The sequence below is a fragment of the Ascidia mentula genome, chromosome 3 (assembly GCF_947561715.1).
Source record: "Ascidia mentula chromosome 3, kaAscMent1.1, whole genome shotgun sequence".
Lineage (NCBI taxonomy): Eukaryota > Metazoa > Chordata > Ascidiacea > Phlebobranchia > Ascidiidae > Ascidia > Ascidia mentula.
The window spans coordinates 451,098-475,395 of record NC_138568.1 but is presented as its reverse complement, the minus strand read 5'-3'; the positions used below and the strand labels follow the sequence as shown (position 1 = coordinate 475,395).

The following is a 24,298-nucleotide window of genomic DNA, read 5'->3' as shown; positions in this document are numbered from 1 at the left end:
ATTTATTTTGTCGCAAAAATTATTGACTATGTTTTTATTTTAAGCAGAATGTAGATTTTGATTAGAGACTAGATACACGTACATTCTAACGCACAGCTCAGAGAAAAACCCTCTGTCAAGGTTTGTGCAAGTTCGTTGTGTCGTGTACGCTTTGGTAGTTGGTTAAAATTTACATATTTCTCTGTCTAATGTAAATTTGTGCTAAATATAGGTAAATTTTGTTATCTGATTGCCTGAACTTTGGTACACTTTGCCTAAAGACTATACTCTGATTTTCCTTTTTGAGTAACATCGTTTCCCGCCAATTTTTGTTTAAAATTTTAGTACACGTCGCCGTGATAAGCAATTATTACTTCCAACTGTTTCCAAGTTCTTACCTTCTAACAAAACCATTTTATATAAGTAAAAAAATACTACATATGACGTTGGTCCACAATTTTGGATACTAAAACCACATAATAAGCTTTTCACTATTTTTTTTGAAACTGTCCTAGTCGCAAGCATTTCTGAAGTCCTTGAAACATACAGAAATATGCATGTGTTTTTTTTTATTTGTAAAAGAAGTATTACTGTAGGACAATGTTAGAAAACAAAAGCAAATCAAATGCACAACATGTAAATATATATTCAGGAGCGCTTCACTGAGGAGTCATATATTACATTACTGACTAAGTTTAAATGGTCATTTTTGCTCTCCACTATGGAATTTCCATTTATGGTGGCATAAGGCCTATCTGCATTAGGCAAGTGCAACTTTTTATTTTGCTTTTTGTGAGTTTTGCTTTGTTCTTCCAATGATAAATTGGAATAGGAGTGTGTTTTCAAGTTACTCCCTTGCAAGTGGTCGTATTCATCCCAAGTATCATCTTCATATCCACTTTGGTGTCCTATTTTTTGCAAAGGTATTTCTTCATAGGGTGGTTGTGACTGATTGCCAGTAAAATGTTTGGTGTCATTTCCTGCAAATTCATTAGTTTTTTCAATAAAATTATTGTTCAAAGCAGCTGAAGCTTGTTTTAATGTCACATCGTCATAGTTTGCTTCATTGGGCATTGTTCCTGGTTCAAATTTTCTTGTAATTGTCATTGTCTCTTCATTCAAGTTGTTTGTAAAAGCTGATCCTTGTCTCATTTTTAACATTTCTGCTCTTACATCTTCCATAGTGTCATAACCGATGTTGTTCATTTCTCTGCTAACCAATGGCCCAGTTTCTATGTCTGGAGTCTCATCATTTGACTTTTCATCTTCTGTGCGGTTATTCTCTACTACTCTTTCACTTTTGTTGAGATTGTCTTGTTGAAATTCATTAATTACTTCATAATTATCATCTGGATGATTGCCTGCTGTTAATTTAGTTTGGTGATTTTCATTTATGACCACATGAATTTTTAATTTTGAAATTTCAGTCTCATCTTCATCAGCCACCGGGTCGTAGATGTTGCTCGAAGAACTTCTTTGGGTTTCTGAAGAAACAACATTTAAGGTTTGATTTATGCGATGGCAGTATCAAGATCGATGTAAAGCAATGAAATTTGATGCATTTTAACTCATTTAGTAAGTGACCATATTATTTTCTAGAGAGCTATATGTTTATTGTTTAGCAGTTTTATTTTTTGTGGGTGTTATAAACTTACACGAACATCTTTTTACTGTTTATTAAACTTTTTTATTGTATATATCTTTAAACAACAACATGTATTTTTTATCACCTGGTATAAGCGGCTCCTGGTTGCTGCTGCCATCTGGTGACGCTCGCATAATTGTATGCTCTGCGTGGCTTGCTGATAAATTGTCTTCTTCAAAAGAGTCTTCTGTAAGTTCAATCGACTTTTATGTTTAAAAAAATGCAAGACAACTGGTTTGTAGCTGTTTCAAAAAAAAATTAGTTTGTACTTTTATAAAATTGCAATAAATTTTGGATGTTTTCTCAATCTTATATGGAGGCAAGTTTGTGTTTAAAGGGACAAATCTTGGAGAAACCATTGTTCATACCATGCTGTGGTGTAGGATTGTAACTTTCGTGAGTGTTGCCAGGTTTTGTGTTGTGTATCAATTTCTTTTTTCCACATGTAAATAGCTTGTGCCTGTTACAATGTACAAAAACTTTGTTCACCTAATATCTTGTAGGTTAATACAATACAAGGTTTAACATAACTTTTTTTGTTGCAGAACACTTACCTATAGAATACTGTTGTGATAACTACAATAATAAACAAAACTGCTCCAAGCGCGCAACCAACTATTAATGGCATGTTTGTAGCGGGAGCCGGAACCGTTGCAGATGCTGGTTCTGTATAACACAAAATGTTATACATGTATTGAAAGCGACTCGTATGAAGGTATCAAAGTGTGTACAGAGTCTCCAGTTTGACACATTGACTGCTGCAGTAGAAAGGCCAAACACTAATTTTAATTTTTCTGATATAAATAGTATTTTAATTTCAACATTTTGTAATGCATTATTATTATGTTAGTACTGTTTGTCAAATGTGACAATACCTTGTGTATACCATCCTATATTAAAGGGCCAGGGATGTCACCTGTGAATAATTTTGTAGTTGTTGTAACTGTGGGTAAAACTGTGGTGGTATCAGCACAGACCGTTGTACAATTCTCAGTCTGTCTTGATCTGCAGCGGTCTGGAATTAATCCAGTCTTGTTGCAAACCACGTACAAAGTTGTGTTGCCTTTGTCTCCACATTTTGCATTGCAGGGAGATTTTCGAATATCAACATCATTCAGGTTGCATTGCTCAGGATTGCACGTCCTTTCCTGTAAGTGTCAAAAGTGCAAAAGTTTATTTGCTTTGTTTTAAACAAAATTATTTTCTTGTTTCAAACACAATACTTTAAAAGTTATCTTAACAAAACTGCAGTTCTACATCATATAGGGAAGAACAAAGTTTCTTAACAAAAAAATGTGAAATTTGTTTGCAAAATTTTTGTTAACCTGTGTTTGATGAGTTTTATTTTGACAATAATCAACCCCGACATTATTCTGGTGTACACAAGTTCTGCTACGCTGTGATTTGTGACTAAAACATAGTTCACATGTTGTCCATTGTTGCCAGGAACTCCAGAAGGAACTTGCTGAAGAGTAAAATTTGGGACATATTTAAGCCAGGCTTAAACATAAAAGTATATCAAGACATACATGATGTCTGGTGAGTTTATAAAAAATATTTCTTTTTAGACGTAAACTTTTGATTTCATACCGTTGAAACATGCACATCAAAGGGCAACCATTACTATAATTTGTACAAATAACTTTAGGACATATGTTTTACAATTCAACTGAAAAAAATTGCTGTAACTGGTTTCAGCTTTTATGCGTTTTTAACAAGATCACCCGATCATAAGGTTCTGCTTCATTGCACAAACAAAACCTGTATTTCACCTTTTGGCCTTTGGCAAATGTAGTAAAGAGCATCTCCACATGGGGTTTATTGACTATGTTTTTATTTTTAATTTCAACATTTTGTAATGCATTATTATTATGTTAGTACTGTTTGTCAAATGTGACAATACCTTGTGTATACCATCCTATATTAAAGGGCCAGGGATGTCACCTGTGAATAATTTTGTAGTTGTTGTAACTGTGGGTAAAACTGTGGTGGTATCAGCACAGACCGTTGTACAATTCTCAGTCTGTCTTGATCTGCAGCGGTCTGGAATTAATCCAGTCTTGTTGCAAACCACGTACAAAGTTGTGTTGCCTTTGTCTCCACATTTTGCATTGCAGGGAGATTTTCGAATATCAACATCATTCAGGTTGCATTGCTCAGGATTGCACGTCCTTTCCTGTAAGTGTCAAAAGTGCAAAAGTTTATTTGCTTTGTTTTAAACAAAATTATTTTCTTGTTTCAAACACAATACTTTAAAAGTTATCTTAACAAAACTGCAGTTCTACATCATATAGGGAAGAACAAAGTTTCTTAACAAAAAAATGTGAAATTTGTTTACAAAATTTTTGTTAACCTGTGTTTGATGAGTTTTATTTTGACAATAATCAACCCCGACATTATTCTGGTGTACACAAGTTCTGCTACGCTGTGATTTGTGACTAAAACATAGTTGACATGTTGTCCATTGTTGCCAGGAACTCCACGAGGAACTTGCTGAAGAGTAAAATTTGAGACATATTTAAGCCAGGCTTAAACATAAAAGTATATCAAGACATACATGATGTCTGGTGAGTTTATAAAAAATATTTCTTTTTAGATGTAAACTTTTGATTTCATACCGTTGAAACATGCACATCAAAGGACAACCATTACTATAATTTGTACAAATAACTTTAGGACATACGTTTTACAATTCAACTGAAAAAAATTGCTGTAACTGGTTTCAGCTTTTATGCGTTTTTAACAAGATCACCCGATCGTAAGGTTCTGCTTCATTGCACAAACAAAACCTGTATTTCACCTTTTGGTCTTTGGCAAATGTAGTAAAGAGCATCTCCACATGGGGTTGCAGGAAACAGAGGGTTCGTTTTATTCTTTAGTAACGTAGGGCATTGTCCAGAGAGTGGGCCATCAAAAAAAGTGATTGCCCTTGCATAATAAACTCCTGAAAACACACAATATTATAAGTTATTTGCAAACTTTAAAAATTGTTTTTTGATCATGGGCTATATGCAAATAGAAAGTGTGGACTTTTAGTAGTTGTGTGGTTGTTTACAACACACAGTTCCATGGTTAATCAAGTTTGTTGAAACCAAGATAAATTTTACAGTTGTCCTACTCCTGTTTCAAGGGCATCCAAATAGTGGATCTGGTCAGCGTTTTTCTACTTTTCAGTTAAATTGGGAATCAAACATCAATATTTCATGGTGGTTATAACGGTTTCACGCGTGTCCTCAGGGATGTTTAAATCTGTGGCCAGAACGGCCGGATGACCACTTAACGTTTAATCTAGGGCAGGCGATGATTTTGTTTATAGTTCGTGTGCGTGGTAACTATGACTACCAAAATAAAAATGATTTGATTTGATCGAACCTCTGTTTGCGATTCGGGGATATTTAACTACGAATTTCGCAAGTGGTTTAAATTGTGAAACACTTGTTGTCCGCAATCGTTTCGGAGTTGTTTAAGTGTAACTTGTGATCGTGGAGTTGTAGGAAACTAGTTGGTGCCCTGTGTTGCTACCATTTATGTATGCGATCGTTTTTGGCCAGTTAAGTTTTGGTCTCTCACGAACATACTTTATTAGTTTTCGGCTCAACACGATGCGCTTGGATTGTAATGTCACGATTATCATCAACCGCGCGAGTTTTGGTCCCAAAACAGTTCAATTAACTTGGCGCAACGTTTTTGTGACGTCACAAGTAGCAACTTCCTTAATTTCAAAACTCTCGTGACCTGGCTGAAACCCACGTTTAAAAATGTTCTAGTTGAAAGTTTAATTTTTCACGCTTTTAGAACAGAAACCCACCTTTTTTTGAACATCTTGGATTCAAATTTTTGCCCGGTTGGTTTTATGGGAAATACGGTGATAATGTTCAAATATTAAAACACAGCTTGAAATAACCCCGCTGCTCTTCCCGAAAGCTTTTTGTTTTTTGGAAAGTTTGTTTGCTGGGGTTTTATCAACCAACTTACTTGAATATTTCAGCAAGCTTTTCACAAATAAAATGTTGTTTGTTGGAAGCAAAGCGATGTAAGCTTGCTGCATTCTACATAATTCCTCTGCTTGGCTGTAGTTTGCTCGGGCCGTCGAAACGTAAAACTCATTTCTGTTGGTTGCGTGCGAACTCCAAACTAAACAAATTGAATAGTTGGGTTAGAATGAATCGCATTTAAAGTACTGGTTATAACTCATAATCAATTTAAAATTAACCGAAGTGGATGAATTGTGGACTTCTGTTTGAGCACATTACAATATAACATAATTAAGCGGTCCTGCTTGTGCGCTGGTGTATGTAAATTATGTGGTATTAGAGATGAAATCACTGTAAACCCATTCACCCCTGTACACCAGTCAGCTTGTTTTGACTGTTAACTATCGCCACAATGTGTAGAAATATTTAATTTCTCAGAAATGAATATTGTGGGTTGTGAGAGTCAAAGCAGACCGGAGAAATATGCGAAGATCGTCACGTTTATTAATCAGGCGCCCGCAATCTCCTGCCAGAATCGATTTGATCACACTTAATATGAAACCTCCGTCTCGGCTGTGGGTTAAATTAGGGCCACAAATAATCGACATCGAACCTCGTTAGCAAATATTTTCCAATCTGTGTTTGTCATCGAGAGATTTAACTTTGTGTAAAGACTTGTTGACCAAACTGTGTGATTTGTTGCTCGCTTAAAATCCCTTCTACGAATTTGCAAAACTTTATGTTAGAAAGTTGTGAAAAGTCGGATGTTTTTTTTGTGACCAAGCGGGGACTTGAACCCGCAACCTATGGTTATAAAAGTTACACATGTTCAAGGTCACATGAACTTAAAAAAAGTTAATGGTCTTACCTTCGTTTCCGTTAACTGCTGACAGCGTCACGCCCCAAAGCACATATATGTAACACAGCATTTCTAACTAAACTACATACCTAGAATGAACACAATATTAATATATTTGACAACATTAATGGTTTGGTGCCAAACGGACGGTGATTGTCACCACAAAGTGGAAGTCTTTGCTTGGCCGTTTGGTCAGCAAAGTCGTCTGAAAGTCACACCAGCTGCACTGATGAGACTTTATAAGACCGACACAGTGGCCATCTGTCTGCAGCTCACATAATTATATCATTGGCTTCACATGTCAAATTTTTGCTTATCAATATATTTGTTTCGAAAACTCTGTGAAAATTACACGTTTGATTGTGGTTTGCTCCTGATTGGAAAATCAATTACCACAAAACCACAAGTGACGAACATGTTTAACAAAATACACGAGTATAAGACTGTAACATTCCTGGCACGCCTTAAAGTTCAGGATTCCATAATTTTGCTTCACATCTGTTGCAATTATTCTTTTACGACAGTGAAGAATAATTTACGGTTTAGTTTTTTCATTTCTATGAAAAACAAAGGTTCATCACTTGTTATGAAATCCAACCTTCCTTCTCCACCGACGTTCAACCAATTGATCCTTCCATATGTTGACAAAACTAACCTTAACGTGATGTGCCATGGCACGATCATGGCCAACTGTGAAACGTGGCATGACATGTCTGACTTACGTGACACAACTACGTGACGTGTCATGGTTTTTGTTTATAACTTTGTTGATCATTTCCATACAAAGAACAAAGCCCTGACATCAGCAACTTGAATAAAAAACAGCCCAAACGTAACTTTTTACCTAATGACAAACAACTGTATATTGCGCTGACGAGCACCGTGGTTGGATCATTTAAATAGAAACACATAACTTGCAAGCTCCATAGTTTTTATTTGTTTCAGGCCAAAACAGCATGCTGCACTCTGTGATGCAACATTAAACCCCGACCCGGTTTGAAAGTCGTAAGTTTCAACATGTTGCCTGCAGAATGTAACCAACATAATCACTTCACCTCAGCTGTAGTCTCAACTTGCATCTCAGCAGCTATGAACAAATATCGCTAAATGTCAGCATTGCTTTCCAAATACTGGAAATAATTGTCCAAATGAACCAGAGTTTGTCTGCATCTCTCCTATGACGCAACAGTTGATTAATTGTGGTGTCACTTAAGCGCCTGGCTGAAGCGGAAGTATGTTGTCTTTAAAGAAGCGTTCGTCGTGTTTTGTGTCACGAACACTGGGTGTTTGCAGACGATCAATAATGTTCATCACAAACTAGATTTTGGGTTAAGGGAAAGTATGGCGCCCTCCTCTATTGCAATTCCACGTTCCTCTCCAATGTATTACAACTGTATAAGTTCTCTGTGGAAGAGATTTGCAATAAAACATCATCTTACAACAACTGAGTATTATAATTTTTCAACAAGTTCAACCATAATCCAACAATAAAGTTCTCTCTTACAACAAGATGTATTAATAGCTTGTAGGTTGTATTTCTTCTATTGACCAATATTTTTTATGACGTCATCGTTTAACAACTGATGTCATGGAATTATGATTTAGGCGCGCGTGGATTCTTCCGACAATATTGTGACGGATGAGTGATTAGCATGGAAGAGTGAACAACGGGAATGCAAACAAGCAGAGAAGATACTTTTTGTGGTTGTGTCAAATGATCCGTGACCCATTGTGTATTTTAAGCAAGCTCGTCATGTCTGTTGCAATCCGTTGCTAATGGTGATTTTGAATCCGGCGGAGAAGTTTCATGTCGCAATGATTTCTTTGTCTGGAGCAGTGACTCCTTTTTGTGGCCTCACATTGACCCGCTAAGCGCACTGTTAGTGCCCGGAGAAGCTGATGATATTGCAGTGATAACAAGTGATTCTATAGTTATGATTTACACAACTCATGTCGAAACTAAATTATTGCGGATAAACTTCTCCCACAAACTTAGGGACGCTTAACTTTGTGATATTTGATGTTGTTTCTTTCCACAGCAGGGTGATGTGTGTTCTGTTCAATTGTTTTTTACTCTTTGACCGTCTTGCAGAAATTCGATTGTTTTGTTCATTAAAATATTGTGTTTTTCTTGTTGCAAAATTTTCCATTTATTGCTGTGAAAATGCGACTATGATCAAAACAAACAGAGACTGTTGCCGACCAACTAATTATTAATATTGATGATTTATCAAAACAAGTTTTTTATTGTTATGTGAAAGACAAATATACAATTTGGCTTCAGCGTAAATAGTTGTTAAGTATTTCACTTTGATGAATGAAAGCCATTTTTTTGCCCAGACTGTGATTTTGCGACATCTGGTGTGGGTATATTTTGTAATCTCCCCACCACTATAGGCGCCGAGCTGTACCAGCAACACATAAAACAAGACCCAAGTAAACCGGCCTATATACAATGAAGCAAACCTAATGGAAATTAGTGTCCAGGATAAGGAATTGATTGATTTTAACTTGAAGTAATTTGCTAGAAGTTATTTCATATTTCATGCAATGGCTATCGTATCGCGATCATTAGGCAAGCCTGCAAACCTTATAGTTTTACGGCAGATATTTTGTTGTTGAAATATTTCAAATGCATCAGAAAATCAACTTTGTCGAATAAAAAATGCGTTCTTGAAACATCGGAGAAGGAAATGCAGCAAATATGGTTAAAATGTCGAATCTGGAAATGTTTCCACCTCACTATGTCGTTGGTCGCGTATGGCAGGAGTTTGCTGGGATGTAAACAGTTTAAACGTAACCAAACAAAAGTTAGCATGAAAGTACACGTGTTTACAGTTTATTAGCTCAATTAAACCAAAAAACTAGGAATAAATACAATGCAAATTTGACACCCCGAGTGAGGCAAAACATTTGCCACGCCGTGTGAGTCACAATTGTGAGTTCCGTGACGTCGATGCCTCCAGCACCAATCAAGAATCCCGCTTTCGGCGTGGAGAGGCAACTTGCGTGCGATGTTTCCACTCAGGAACAGATTGTTGTTGTTGGTTGGTTGGTGAGGAAGTATTTAAGGTTGAGTTTTGGATTTTTCTGAGCGTTTTGGATCACCGAAAGAAACATTGAAGTTAGATTCATGGTTTCAACATTTGAGAGAAAGTTCGTCGTTATTCTTCCGGGGTTCATGGTCATGTCGCTCCCTGACAGTTCCGCTGTCGATCGCCTTCGGCGTGAGATATGAACGCTCGCCATAGTGTTTCGGCAAGTTCCCTTGGTTGAAGGCGTCTCCGCGGTTAGTGGTTGTTTTTTTTTGTTGCTAAATTCTGGTTAAGTTGTTAAGTTTAGCTGTTTTTGTTTCGCTGTTGGCGTTGTCTCGCTTTTGGCGTTGTTTCGCCGTTATTCATCCGGGGTTCATGGTCATGTCGCTCCCTGGCAGTTCCGCTGTCGATCGCCTTAAGCGTGAGATATGAACGCTTGCCATAGTGTTTCGGCAAGTTCCCTTGGTTGAAGGCGTCTCCGCGCTTAGTGGTTGTTTTTTTTTGTTAAATTCTGGTTAAGTTGTTAAGTTTAGCTGTTGTTGTTTCGCTGTTTGCATTGTCTCGCCGTTATTCATCCGGGGTTCATGGTCATGTCGCTCCCTGGCAGTTCCGCTGTCGATCGCCTTCAGCGTGAGATATGAACGCTCGCCATAGTGTTTCGGCAAGTTCCCTTGGTTGAAGGCGTCTCCGCGCTTAGTGGTTGTTTATTTGTTAAATATCGGGTAATTTGTTAAGTTTAGCTGTTGTTGTTTCGCTGTTGGCGTTGTCTCGCCGTTATTCATCCGGGGTTCATGGTCATGTCGCTCCCTGACAGTTCCGCTGTCGATCGCCTTAAGCGTGAGATATGAACGCTCGCCATAGTGTTTCGGCAAGTTCCCTTGGTTGAAGGCGTCTCCGCGCTTAGTGGTTGTTTTTTTTTGTTAAATTCTGGTTAAGTTGTTAGGTTTAGCTGTTGTTGTTTCGCTGTTTGCATTGTCCTGCCGTTATTCATCCGGGGTTCATGGTCATGTCGCTCCCGGGCAGTTCCGCTGTCGATCGCCTTCAGCGTGAGATATGAACGCTTGCCATAGTGTTTCGGCAAGTTCCCTTGGTTGAAGGCGTCTCCGCGCTTAGTGGTTGTTTTTTTTTGTTAAATTCTGGTTAAGTTGTTAAGTTTAGCTGTTGTTGTTTCGCTGTTTGCATTGTCCTGCCGTTATTCATCCGGGGTTCATGGTCATGTCGCTCCCTGGCAGTTCCGCTGTCGATCGCCTTTAGCGTGAGATATGAACGCTTGCCATAGTGTTTCGGCAAGTTCCCTTGGTTGAAGGCGTCTCCGCGCTTAGTGGTTGTTTTTTTTTGTTAAATTCTGGTTAAGTTGTTAAGTTTAGCTGTTTTTGTTTCGCTGTTGGCGTTGTCTCGCTTTTGGCGTTGTTTCGCCGTTATTCATCCGGGGTTCATGGTCATGTCGCTCCCTGACAGTTCCGCTGTCGATCGCCTTCAGCGTGAGATATGAACGCTCGCCATAGTGATGTGGCAAGTTCCCTTGGTTGAAGACGTCTCCGCGCTTAGTGGTTGTTTTTTTTGTTGCTAAATTCTGGTTAAGTTGTTAAGTTTAGCTGTTTTTGCTTCGCTGTTGGCGTTGTCTCGCTTTTGGCGTTGTTTCGCCGTTATTCATCCGGGGTTCATGGTCATGTCGCTCCCTGGCAGTTCCGCTGTCGATCGCCTTCGGCGTGAGATATGAACGCTCGCCATAGTGTTTCGGCAAGTTCCCTTGGTTGAAGGCGTCTCCGCGCTTAGTGGTTGTTTATTTGTTAAATATCGGGTAATTTGTTAAGTTTAGCTGTTGTTGTTTCGCTGTTGGCGTTGTCTCGCCGTTATTCATCCGGGGTTCATGGTCATGTCGCTCCCTGACAGTTCCGCTGTCGATCGCCTTAAGCGTGAGATATGAACGCTCGCCATAGTGTTTCGGCAAGTTCCCTTGGTTGAAGGCGTCTCCGCGCTTAGTGGTTGTTTATTTGTTAAATATCGGGTAATTTGTTAAGTTTAGCTGTTGTTGTTTCGCTGTTGGCGTTGTCTCGCCGTTATTCATCCGGGGTTCATGGTCATGTCGCTCCCTGACAGTTCCGCTGTCGATCGCCTTAAGCGTGAGATATGAACGCTCGCCATAGTGTTTCGGCAAGTTCCCTTGGTTGAAGGCGTCTCCGCGCTTAGTGGTTGTTTTTTTTTGTTAAATTCTGGTTAAGTTGTTAGGTTTAGCTGTTGTTGTTTCGCTGTTTGCATTGTCCTGCCGTTATTCATCCGGGGTTCATGGTCATGTCGCTCCCTGGCAGTTCCGCTGTCGATCGCCTTCAGCGTGAGATATGAACGCTTGCCATAGTGTTTCGGCAAGTTCCCTTGGTTGAAGACGTCTCCGCGCTTAGTGGTTGTTTTTTTTTGTTAAATTATGGTTAAGTTGTTAAGTTTAGCTGTTTTTGTTTCGCTGTTGGCGTTGTCTCGCTTTTGGCGTTGTTTCGCCGTTATTCATCCGGGGTTCATGGTCATGTCGCTCCCTGACAGTTCCGCTGTCGATCGCCTTCGGCGTGAGATATGAACGCTCGCCATAGTGATGTGGCAAGTTCCCTTGGTTGAAGACGTCTCCGCGCTTAGTGGTTGTTTTTTTTGTTGCTAAATTCTGGTTAAGTTGTTAAGTTTAGCTGTTTTTGTTTCGCTGTTGGCGTTGTTTCACCGTTATTCATCCGGGGTTCATGGTCATGTCGCTCCCTGACAGTTCCGCTGTCGATCGCCTTCGGCGTGAGATATGAACGCTCGCCATAGTGATGTGGCAAGTTCCCTTGGTTGAAGACGTCTCCGCGCTTAGTGGTTGTTTTTTTTGTTGCTAAATTCTGGTTAAGTTGTTAAGTTTAGCTGTTTTTGTTTCGCTGTTGGCGTTGTTTCGCCGTTATTCATCCGGGGTTCATGGTCATGTCGCTCCCTGACAGTTCCGCTGTCGATCGCCTTCGGCGTGAGATATGAACGCTCGCCATAGTGATGTGGCAAGTTCCCTTGGTTGAAGACGTCTCCGCGCTTAGTGGTTGTTTTTTTTGTTGCTAAATTCTGGTTAAGTTGTTAAGTTTAGCTGTTTTTGTTTCGCTGTTGGCGTTGTTTCGCCGTTATTCATCCGGGGTTCATGGTCATGTCGCTCCCTGGCAGTTCCGCTGTCGATCGCCTTCGGCGTGAGATATGAACGCTCGCCATAGCTTCACAAGTTTAGATGATATTCATCTTTCCGAGGTAAGGACACTGAAACCTAACTTGATTTCTTAGCTCTATTTCTGTGTCTTTGATGGCGATGTTTTGTTATTGAATTTAAAATGGCAAATATTTATTTTCGGGATTTAAGATTCATCCAATCACCACCAGAAGACGACATGATAAAGATTTGTGAAATAAAATGTTTCGTTTTGTGTTGTTTGGGGGGAGGGATGGGACGGGGTTAAAGGTTAACTCGTCGGAGGTGAAAGGTGTCAGGTTGTAGTTTGGTTTAGTGATTGGAAAGTGAAAGGTTTCGATTATCGCGTTATTTATTTCATTCTACTTACTAGATTATTCTAATACTTCACAATAACTTGTATTTATTAAGTGGAATATGTCTACTTATTGCATCTAACTAATTATCTTAAGATCCTAAGTTAAACTTCTTGTCAATACTGTAATAGGCCAGTATATATGCAACGAAATATTATACTACATCACTAGCTTACACCCTTACCACCTACATACTACCATTCGAATATATTATGCAGCTTATTAATAAAGTACATAACTTCGAATACATCCAACAATACCATATGCAACTATCTGAAACACTACGAATCTAGATTGTCGAGTAAGTTGCAATATTATTTATGGGACACACTAATGCATTACTTAAATATCATAGTTCTAACAATATATACTCTCATATGAATCTATTTAGGCAACTATCTAGTTCAGTACGTAGGCTACAATAGTCCTAACAGTACTACCATACCAATCTATTACCATACCAATCAGAACTACTAAATATCCTATTATACTACGAAACTAATTGTGCAACTAACTAATACAGTACATAACTACTAAATATCCTATCATACTACGAAACTAATTGTGCAACTAACTAATACAGTACATAACTACTAAATATCCTATCATACTACGAATCTGTACATGCAACTAACTTATGCAGTACATAACTACTAAATATCCTATTATACTACGAATCAATTTATGTAACTTTCTAAGATAGTACATAACTAGAATAGTTATAACAATATACACTATTATACGAATACAGTTATGCAACTATCTAATACAGTACATAACTACTAAATATCCTATTATACTACGAAACTATTTATGCAACTAACTAATACAATACAAAACTACAAATTATCCTATTATACTACGAATCTATATATGTAAATTTCTAAGATAGTACATAACTAGAATAGTTATAACAATATACACTATTATACGAATACAGTTATGCAACTACCAAATATCCTATCATACTACGAAACTATTTATGCAACTAACTAATACAATACAAAACTACAAATTATCCTATTATACTACGAATCAATTTATGTAACTTTCTAAGATAGTACATAACTAGAATAGTTATAACAATATACACTATTATACGAATACAGTTATGCAAGTACCAAATATCCTATCATACTACGAAACTATTTGTGCAACTAACTAATACAGTACATAACTACTAAATATCCTATTATACTAGGAATCAATTTATGTAACTTTCTAAGATAGTACATAACTAGAATAGTTATAACAATATACACTATTATACGAATACAGTTATGCAAGTACCAAATATCCTATCATACAACGAATCTATTTATGCAACTATCTAATACAATACATAACTACTAAATATCCTATTATACTACGAATATATATATGTAAATTTATAAGATAGTACATAACTAGAATAGTTATAACAATATACACTATTATACGAATACATTTATGCAAGTACTAAATATCCTATCATACTACGAATCTGTACATGCAACTATACAACGAATCTATTTATGCAACTATCTAATACAATACATAACTACTAAATATCCTATTATACTACGAATATATATATGTAAATTTATAAGATAGTACATAACTAGAATAGTTATAACAATATACACTATTATACGAATACATTTATGCAAGTACTAAATATCCTATCATACTACGAATCTGTACATGCAACTATTTAATACAGTACATAACTACTAAATATCCTATTATACTACGAATATATATATGTAAATTTCTAAGATAGTACATAACTAGAATAGTTATAACAATATACACTATTATACGAATACATTTATGCAAGTACTAAATATCCTATCATACTACGAATCTATTTATGCAACTATCTAATACAGTACATAACTACTAAATATCGTATTATACTACGAATCTATATGTGTAACTTTCTAAGATAGTACATAACTAGAATAGTTATAACAATATACACTATTATACGAATACATTTATGCAAGTACTAAATATCCTATCTTACTACGAATCTGTACATGCAACTATCTAATACAGTACATAACTACTAAATATCCTATCATACTACGAATCTATATGTGCAACTAACTAATACAGTCCATAACTACTAAATATCTTCTCATACTACGAATCTATATGTGCAACTATCTAATACAGTACATAACTACTAAATATCTTATCATACTACGAAACTATTTATGCAACTAACTAATAAAATACAAAACTACAAATTATCCTATTATACTACGAATCAATTTATGTAACTTTCTAAGATAGTACATAACTAGAATAGTTATAACAATATACACTATTATACGAATACAGTTATGCAACTACCAAATATCCTATCATACAACGAATCTATTTATGCAACTAACTAATACAATACATAACTACTAAATATCCTATTATACTACGAATCTATATATGTAAATTTCTAAGATAGTACATAACTAGAATAGTTATAACAATATACACTATTATACGAATACAGTTATGCAACTACCAAATATCCTATCATACTACGAAACTATTTATGCAACTAACTAATACAATACAAAACTACAAATTATCCTATTATACTACGAATCAATTTATGTAACTTTCTAAGATAGTACATAACTAGAATAGTTATAACAATATACACTATTATACGAATACAGTTACGCAACTACCAAATATCCTATCATACAACGAATCTATTTATGCAACTATCTAATACAATACATAACTACTAAATATCCTATTATACTACGAATATATATATGTAAATTTCTAAGATAGTACATAACTAGAATAGTTATAACAATATACACTATTATACGAATACAGTTACGCAACTACCAAATATCCTATCATACAACGAATCTATTTATGCAACTATCTAATACAATACATAACTACTAAATATCCTATCATACTACGAATCTATATATGTAACTTTCTAAGATAGTACATAACTAGAATAGTTATAACAATATACACTATTATACGAATACATTTATGCAAGTACTAAATATCCTATCATACTACGAATCTGTACATGCAACTATCTAATACAATACATAACTACTAAATATCCTATCATACTACGAATCTATATATGTAACTTTCTAAGATAGTACATAACTAGAATAGTTATAACAATATACACTATTATACGAATACATTTATGCAAGTACCAAATATCCTATCATACTACGAATCTATTTATGCAACTATCTAATACAATACATAACTACTAAATATCCTATTATACTACGAATATATATATGTAAATTTCTAAGATAGTACATAACTAGAATAGTTATAACAATATACACTATTATACGAATACAGTTACGCAACTACCAAATATCCTATCATACAACGAATCTATTTATGCAACTATCTAATACAATACATAACTACTAAATATCCTATCATACTACGAATCTATATATGTAACTTTCTAAGATAGTACATAACTAGAATAGTTATAACAATATACACTATTATACGAATACATTTATGCAAGTACTAAATATCCTATCATACTACGAATCTGTACATGCAACTATCTAATACAATACATAACTACTAAATATCCTATCATACTACGAATCTATATATGTAACTTTCTAAGATAGTACATAACTAGAATAGTTATAACAATATACACTATTATACGAATACATTTATGCAAGTACTAAATATCCTATCATACTACGAATCTGTACATGCAACTATCTAATACAATACATAACTACTAAATATCCTATCATACTACGAATCTATATATGTAACTTTCTAAGATAGTACATAACTAGAATAGTTATAACAATATACACTATTATACGAATACATTTATGCAAGTACCAAATATCCTATCATACTACGAATCTATTTATGCAACTATCTAATACAATACATAACTACTAAATATCCTATTATACTACGAATATATATATGTAAATTTCTAAGATAGTACATAACTAGAATAGTTATAACAATATACACTATTATACGAATACAGTTACGCAACTACCAAATATCCTATCATACAACGAATCTATTTATGCAACTATCTAATACAATACATAACTACTAAATATCCTATCATACTACGAATCTATATATGTAACTTTCTAAGATAGTACATAACTAGAATAGTTATAACAATATACACTATTATACGAATACATTTATGCAAGTACTAAATATCCTATCATACTACGAATCTGTACATGCAACTATCTAATACAATATATAACTACTAAATATCCTATCATACTACGAATCTATATATGTAACTTTCTAAGATAGTACATAACTAGAATAGTTATAACAATATACACTATTATACGAATACATTTATGCAAGTACTAAATATCCTATCATACTACGAATCTGTACATGCAACTATCTAATACAATACATAACTACTAAATATCCTATCATACTACGAATCTATATATGTAACTTTCTAAGATAGTACATAACTAGAATAGTTATAACAATATACGCTATTATACGAATACATTTATGCAAGTACTAAATATCCTATCATACTACGAATCTATTTATGCAACTATCTAATACAATACATAACTACTAAATATCCTATTATACTACGAATCTATATATGTAAATTTCTAAGATAGTACATAACTAGAATAGTTATAACAATATACACTATTATACGAATACAGTTATGCAACTACCAAATATCCTATCATACTACGAAACTATTTATGCAACTAACTAATACAATACAAAACTACAAATTATCCTATTATACTACGAATCAATTTATGTAACTTTCTAAGATAGTACATAACTAGAATAGTTATAACAATATACACTATTATACGAATACAGTTATGCAACTACCAAATATCCTATCATACTACGAAACTATTTATGCAACTAACTAATACAATACAAAACTACAAATTATCCTATTATACTACGAATCAATTTATGTAACTTTCTAAGATAGTACATAACTAGAATAGTTATAACAATATACACTATTATACGAATACAGTTACGCAACTACCAAATATCCTATCATACAACGAATCTATTTATGCAACTATCTAATACAATACATAACTACTAAATATCCTATTATACTACGAATATATATATGTAAATTTCTAAGATAGTACATAACTAGAATAGTTATAACAATATACACTATTATACGAATACAGTTACGCAACTACCAAATATCCTATCATACTACGAAACTATTTATGCAACTAACTAATACAATACATAACTACTAAATATCCTATTATACTACGAATATATATATGTAAATTTCTAAGATAGTACATAACTAGAATAGTTATAACAATATACACTATTATACGAATACATTTATGCAAGTACCAAATATCCTATCATACAACGAATCTATTTATGCAACTATCTAATACAATACATAACTACTAAATATCCTATTATACTACGAATATATATATGTAAATTTCTAAGATAGTACATAACTAGAATAGTTATAACAATATACACTATTATACGAATACAGTTACGCAACTACCAAATATCCTATCATACAACGAATCTATTTATGCAACTATCTAATACAATACATAACTACTAAATATCCTATCATACTACGAATCTATATATGTAACTTTCTAAGATAGTACATAACTAGAATAGTTATAACAATATACACTATTATACGAATACATTTATGCAAGTACTAAATATCCTATCATACTACGAATCTGTACATGCAACTATCTAATACAATACATAACTACTAAATATCCTATCATACTACGAATCTATATATGTAACTTTCTAAGATAGTACATAACTAGAATAGTTATAACAATATACACTATTATACGAATACATTTATGCAAGTACTAAATATCCTATCATACTACGAATCTATATATGTAACTTTCTAAGATAGTACATAACTAGAATAGTTATAACAATATACACTATTATACGAATACATTTATGCAAGTACTAAATATCCTATCATACTACGAATCTGTACATGCAACTATCTAATACAGTACATAACTACTAAATATCCTATCATACTACGAATCTATATATGCAACTAACTAATAACTAGAAAAGAATAGTTACAACAATACATACAAATATACGAATCTAATTGTGCCGCTATCTAATACACTACAGTAAGTAGAATAGCCCTAGAATATATACCATTATACATATATATTTATGCACCTAGCATATACAGCACGTAACTTGTTATTCCGTATCCAATAATTTTTGCCTTAACGCGAATCTATTTATTCGTTTGACTAATATATTACGTAAATAGTATAACCGACTATAAATACTATTTTCTGCTTCTATTCATGAACAATATTTACTTTTAGTGATGCCAACATTTTCTGAGAAGCTTTTGCCAGTGAGTTTGTTGCGTTTTTTCAAATAAACTAATAAATGAAACAATGAGTTTTAATATTATTGTTTGCTGAGTGGCCGTGTTTCAAACAAGAAGTTGGGTTCATTCGGCATCATTTTTGGGGTCAACGAGTTCATTCGGGAATTGCCGTGTTTCAAAAATGAACTCATTGACCCCAGTTGAGTTCATTTAAAAATCTTCAACAGAAACGAAGCAAATAAATTTTATTGAATATTTCGCAATAAATTTTGGGAGACATTCCTTTTTTTTGTGTTCGAAGATCGTAGAACCTGAAAATAGATGTAATAAATTCCTTCTCTTATAATATTATTTTGCTTTGAAACTGCGTAATGACCATCACTTCACCATGGGACTTAATTTATCCTTTATTGAACAAAGCTGAAATATTTTCCTTTTAAAATGGTTAAAATCAAATTGTATTTGCAAAAACTTATCAGCATGTTTATATTTAAGAATCCCACCATAACCCTTTCGACGAACCTTTCATCGTTAGATTCCAGTGTTTTGTGGCTTCCTCCACCAGAGCTTCACGTCACGCTACGTCATCTCCACGTGTTAAGCATCATTGGATTCATACGTTTCCCTAAGCTGGTGATTTTCCACAATCTGATTATTGAAAGGCATAAACACGTGACATATTGACTTTATAGTTTTAGGATCGTGAGTCGAGTTGAAGTCAAATAGTTTCCTCATCCTGTTTACGCATATTTCAGTTGCATTTTGTTGGTGGCACAGGTAATTTTTTTGTCAAAAAAACCTTGTTTTATTTCCCATTATTTTTTGCATAAAAAGCTAAGAAACAAGTTTTTGTTTAAGTGCAGAACTGGAGCAGCATAAACGCATCAACATATACAGAAAACAACCTTAAAGTTTTCTCTCTGGAAACACGATTGCCACCAGATGGAATAAAAACTCAGCAAGAGTTTTAAAATAAACACCACGTAAACTCCTCAAACCTTCCTAGCAAGCGACAAACAAATGGAAAACAAGAAATGCAAACAAACATATTGGTTAGACAACCACTAAGCGCGGAGACTCCTTCAACCAAGGGAACTTGCCACATCACCATGGCGAGCGTTCATATCTCACGCCGAAGGCGATCGACAGCGGAACTGCCAGGGAGCGACATGACCATGAACCCCGGATGAATAACGGCGAGACAAGGCCAACAGCGAAACAACAACAATTGCTAAACTTAACAAATTACCCGATATTTAACAAACAAACAACCACTAAGCGCGGAGACGCCTTCAACCAAGGGAACTTGCCACATCACTATGGCGAGCGTTCATATCTCACGTCGAAGGCGATCGACAGCGGAACTGCTAGGGAGCGACATGACCATGAACCCCGGATGAATAGCGGCGAGACAACGCCAACAGCGAAACAACAACAGCTAAACTTAACAAATTAACCGGAATTTAACAAACAAACAACCACTAAGCGCGGAGACGCCTTCAACCAAGGGAACTTGCCACATCGCTATGGCGAGCGTTCATATCTCACGCTGAAGGCGATCGACAGCGGAACTGTCAGGGAGCGACATGACCATGAACCCCGGATGAATAGCGGCGAGACAACGCCAACAGCGAAACAACAACAGCTAAACTTAACAACTTAACCGGAATTTAACTAAAATACAACCACTAAGCGAGGATACGCCTTCAACCAAGGGAACTTGCCACATCGCTATGGCGAGCGTTCATATCTCACGCCGAAGGCGATCGACAGCGGAACTGTCAGGGAGCGACATGACCATGAACCCCGGATGAATAGCGGCGAGACAACGCCAACAGCGAAACAACAACAGCTAAACTTAACAAATTAACCGGAATTTAACAAACAAACAACCACTAAGCGCGGAGACGCCTTCAACCAAGGGAACTTGCCACATCGCTATGGCGAGCGTTCATATCTCACGCTGAAGGCGATCGACAGCGGAACTGTCAGGGAGCGACATGACCATGAACCCCGGATGAATAGCGGCGAGACAACGCCAACAGCGAAACAACAACAGCTAAACTTAACAACTTAACCGGAATTTAACTAAAAAACAACCACTAAGCGAGGATACGCCTTCAACCAAGGGAACTTGCCGAAACACTATGGCGAGCGTTCATATCTCACGCTGAAGGCGATCGACAGCGGAACTGTCAGGGAGCGACATGACCATGAACCCCGGATGAATAACGGCGAGACAACGCCAACAGCGAAACAACAACAGCTAAACTTCACAACTTAACCGGAATTTAACTAAAAAACAACCACTAAGCGAGGATACGCCTTCAACCAAGGGAACTTGCCGAAACACTATGGCGAGCGTTCATATCTCACGCTGAAGGCGATCGACAGCGGAACTGTCAGGGAGCGACATGACCATGAACCCCGGATGAATAACGGCGAGACAACGCCAACAGCGAAACAACAACAGCTAAACTTAACAACTTAACCGGAATTTAACTAAAAAACAACCACTAAGCGAGGATACGCCTTCAACCAAGGGAACTTGCCGAAACGCTATGGCGAGCGTTCATATCTCACGCCGAAGGCGATCGACAGCGGAACTGTCAGGGAGCGACATGACCATGAACCCCGGATGAATAACGGCGAGACAACGCCAACAGCGAAACAACAACAATTGCTAAACTTAACAAATTAACCGGAATTTAACAAACAAACAACCACTAAGCGCGGAGACGCCTTCAACCAAGGGAACTTGCCACATCACTATGGCGAGCGTTCATATCTCACGCCGAAGGCGATCGACAGCGGAACTGTCAGGGAGCGACATGACCATGAACCCCGGATGAATAACAGCGAAACAACGCCAACAGCGAAACAACAACAGCTAAACTTAAGAAATTACCCGATATTTAACAAATAAACAACCACTAAGCGCGGAGACGCCTTCAACCAAGGGAACTTGCCGAAACACTATGACGAGCGTTCATATCTCACGCCGAAGGCGATCGACAGCGGAACTGCCAGGGAGCGACATGACCATGAACCCCGGATGAATAACGGCGAGACAACGCCAACAGCGAAACAACAACAGCTAAACTTAACAATTTTACTCGAATTGAACAAAAAAAAACAACCACTAAGCGCGGAGACTCCTTCAACCAAGGGAACTTGCCACATCACCATGGCGAGCGTTCATATCTCACGCCAAAGGCGATCGACAGCGGAACTGCCAGGGAGCGACATGACCATGAACCCCGGATGAATAACGGCGAGACAACGCCAACAGCGAAACAACAACAGCTAAACTTAACAAATTAACCGGAATTTAACAAACAAACAACCACTAAGCGCGGAGACGCCTTCAACCAAGGGAACTTGCCGAAACACTATGGCGAGCGTTCATATCTCACGTCGAAGGCGATCGACAGCGGAACTGCTAGGGAGCGACATGACCATGAACCCCGGATGAATAACGGCGAGACAACGCCAACAGCGAAACAACAACAGCTAAACTTAACAATTTTACTCGAATTGAAGAAAAAAACAACAACCACTAAGCGCGGAGACGCCTTCAACCAAGGGAACTTGCCGAAACACTATGGCGAGCGTTCAGATCTCACGTCGAAGGCGATCGACAGCGGAACTGCTAGGGAGCGACATGACCATGAACCCCGGATGAATAACGGCGAGACAACGCCAACAGCGAAACAACAACAGCTAAACTTAACAACTTAACCGGAATTTAACTAAAATACAACCACTAAGCGAGGATACGCCTTCAACCAAGGGAACTTGCCACATCGCTATGGCGAGCGTTCATATCTCACGCCGAAGGCGATCGACAGCGGAACTGTCAGGGAGCGACATGACCATGAACCCCGGATGAATAGCGGCGAGACAACGCCAACAGCGAAACAACAACAGCTAAACTTAACAAATTAACCGGAATTTAACAAACAAACAACCACTAAGCGCGGAGACGCCTTCAACCAAGGGAACTTGCCACATCGCTATGGCGAGCGTTCATATCTCACGCTGAAGGCGATCGACAGCGGAACTGTCAGGGAGCGACATGACCATGAACCCCGGATGAATAGCGGCGAGACAACGCCAACAGCGAAACAACAACAGCTAAACTTAACAACTTAACCGGAATTTAACTAAAAAACAACCACTAAGCGAGGATACGCCTTCAACCAAGGGAACTTGCCGAAACACTATGGCGAGCGTTCATATCTCACGCTGAAGGCGATCGACAGCGGAACTGTCAGGGAGCGACATGACCATGAACCCCGGATGAATAGCGGCGAGACAACGCCAACAGCGAAACAACAACAGCTAAACTTAACAAATTAACCGGAATTTAACTAAAAAACAACCACTAAGCGAGGATACGCCTTCAACCAAGGGAACTTGCCGAAACACTATGGCGAGCGTTCATATCTCACGCTGAAGGCGATCGACAGCGGAACTGTCAGGGAGCGACATGACCATGAACCCCGGATGAATAGCGGCGAGACAACGCCAACAGCGAAACAACAACAGCTAAACTTAACAAATTAACCGGAATTTAACAAACAAACAACCACTAAGCGCGGAGACGCCTTCAACCAAGGGAACTTGCCGAAACACTATGGCGAGCGTTCATATCTCACGCTGAAGGCGATCGACAGCGGAACTGTCAGGGAGCGACATGCCCATGAACCCCGGATGAATAACGGCGAGACAACGCCAACAGCGAAACAACAACAGCTAAACTTAACAACTTAACCGGAATTTAACTAAAAAACAACCACTAAGCGAGGATACGCCTTCAACCAAGGGAACTTGCCACATCGCTATGGCGAGCGTTCATATCTCACGCCG

The 24,298-nt window shown here is 36.9% G+C and overlaps 1 protein-coding gene across 1 annotated transcript; it reads right to left on the bottom strand.

Moving 5' to 3' along the window:
- Positions 1–577: 577 nt before the first annotated feature.
- Positions 578–6,547, bottom strand: LOC145894826 (uncharacterized). The gene is made up of 11 exons (XM_082983477.1): positions 6,467–6,547; positions 5,600–5,758; positions 4,425–4,568; positions 3,978–4,117; positions 3,569–3,800; positions 2,950–3,089; positions 2,541–2,772; positions 2,179–2,290; positions 1,993–2,084; positions 1,710–1,811; positions 578–1,463 (listed from the first exon to the last, which is right to left on the bottom strand). Exons 1-11 carry the CDS (start codon positions 6,525–6,527, stop codon positions 628–630), a joined length of 2,250 nt encoding a protein of 749 aa, XP_082839603.1. The 5' UTR covers positions 6,528–6,547; the 3' UTR covers positions 578–627.
- Between the last annotated feature and the right edge of the window lie 17,751 nt (positions 6,548–24,298).

Bases quoted from the DNA above. Each gene is read 5' to 3' on its own strand.
- LOC145894826 (XM_082983477.1), bottom strand. From the start codon at position 6,527: ATGCTGTGTTACATATATGTGCTTTGGGGCGTGACGCTGTCAGCAGTT. The intron at 5,759-6,466 runs GTAAGACCATTA...CAATTTGTTTAG, and splicing joins AGCAGTTAACGGAAACGAAG to TTTGGAGTTCGCACGCAACC. The intron at 2,773-2,949 runs GTTAACAAAAAT...TGACACTTACAG, and splicing joins ATAAAACTCATCAAACACAG to GAAAGGACGTGCAATCCTGA.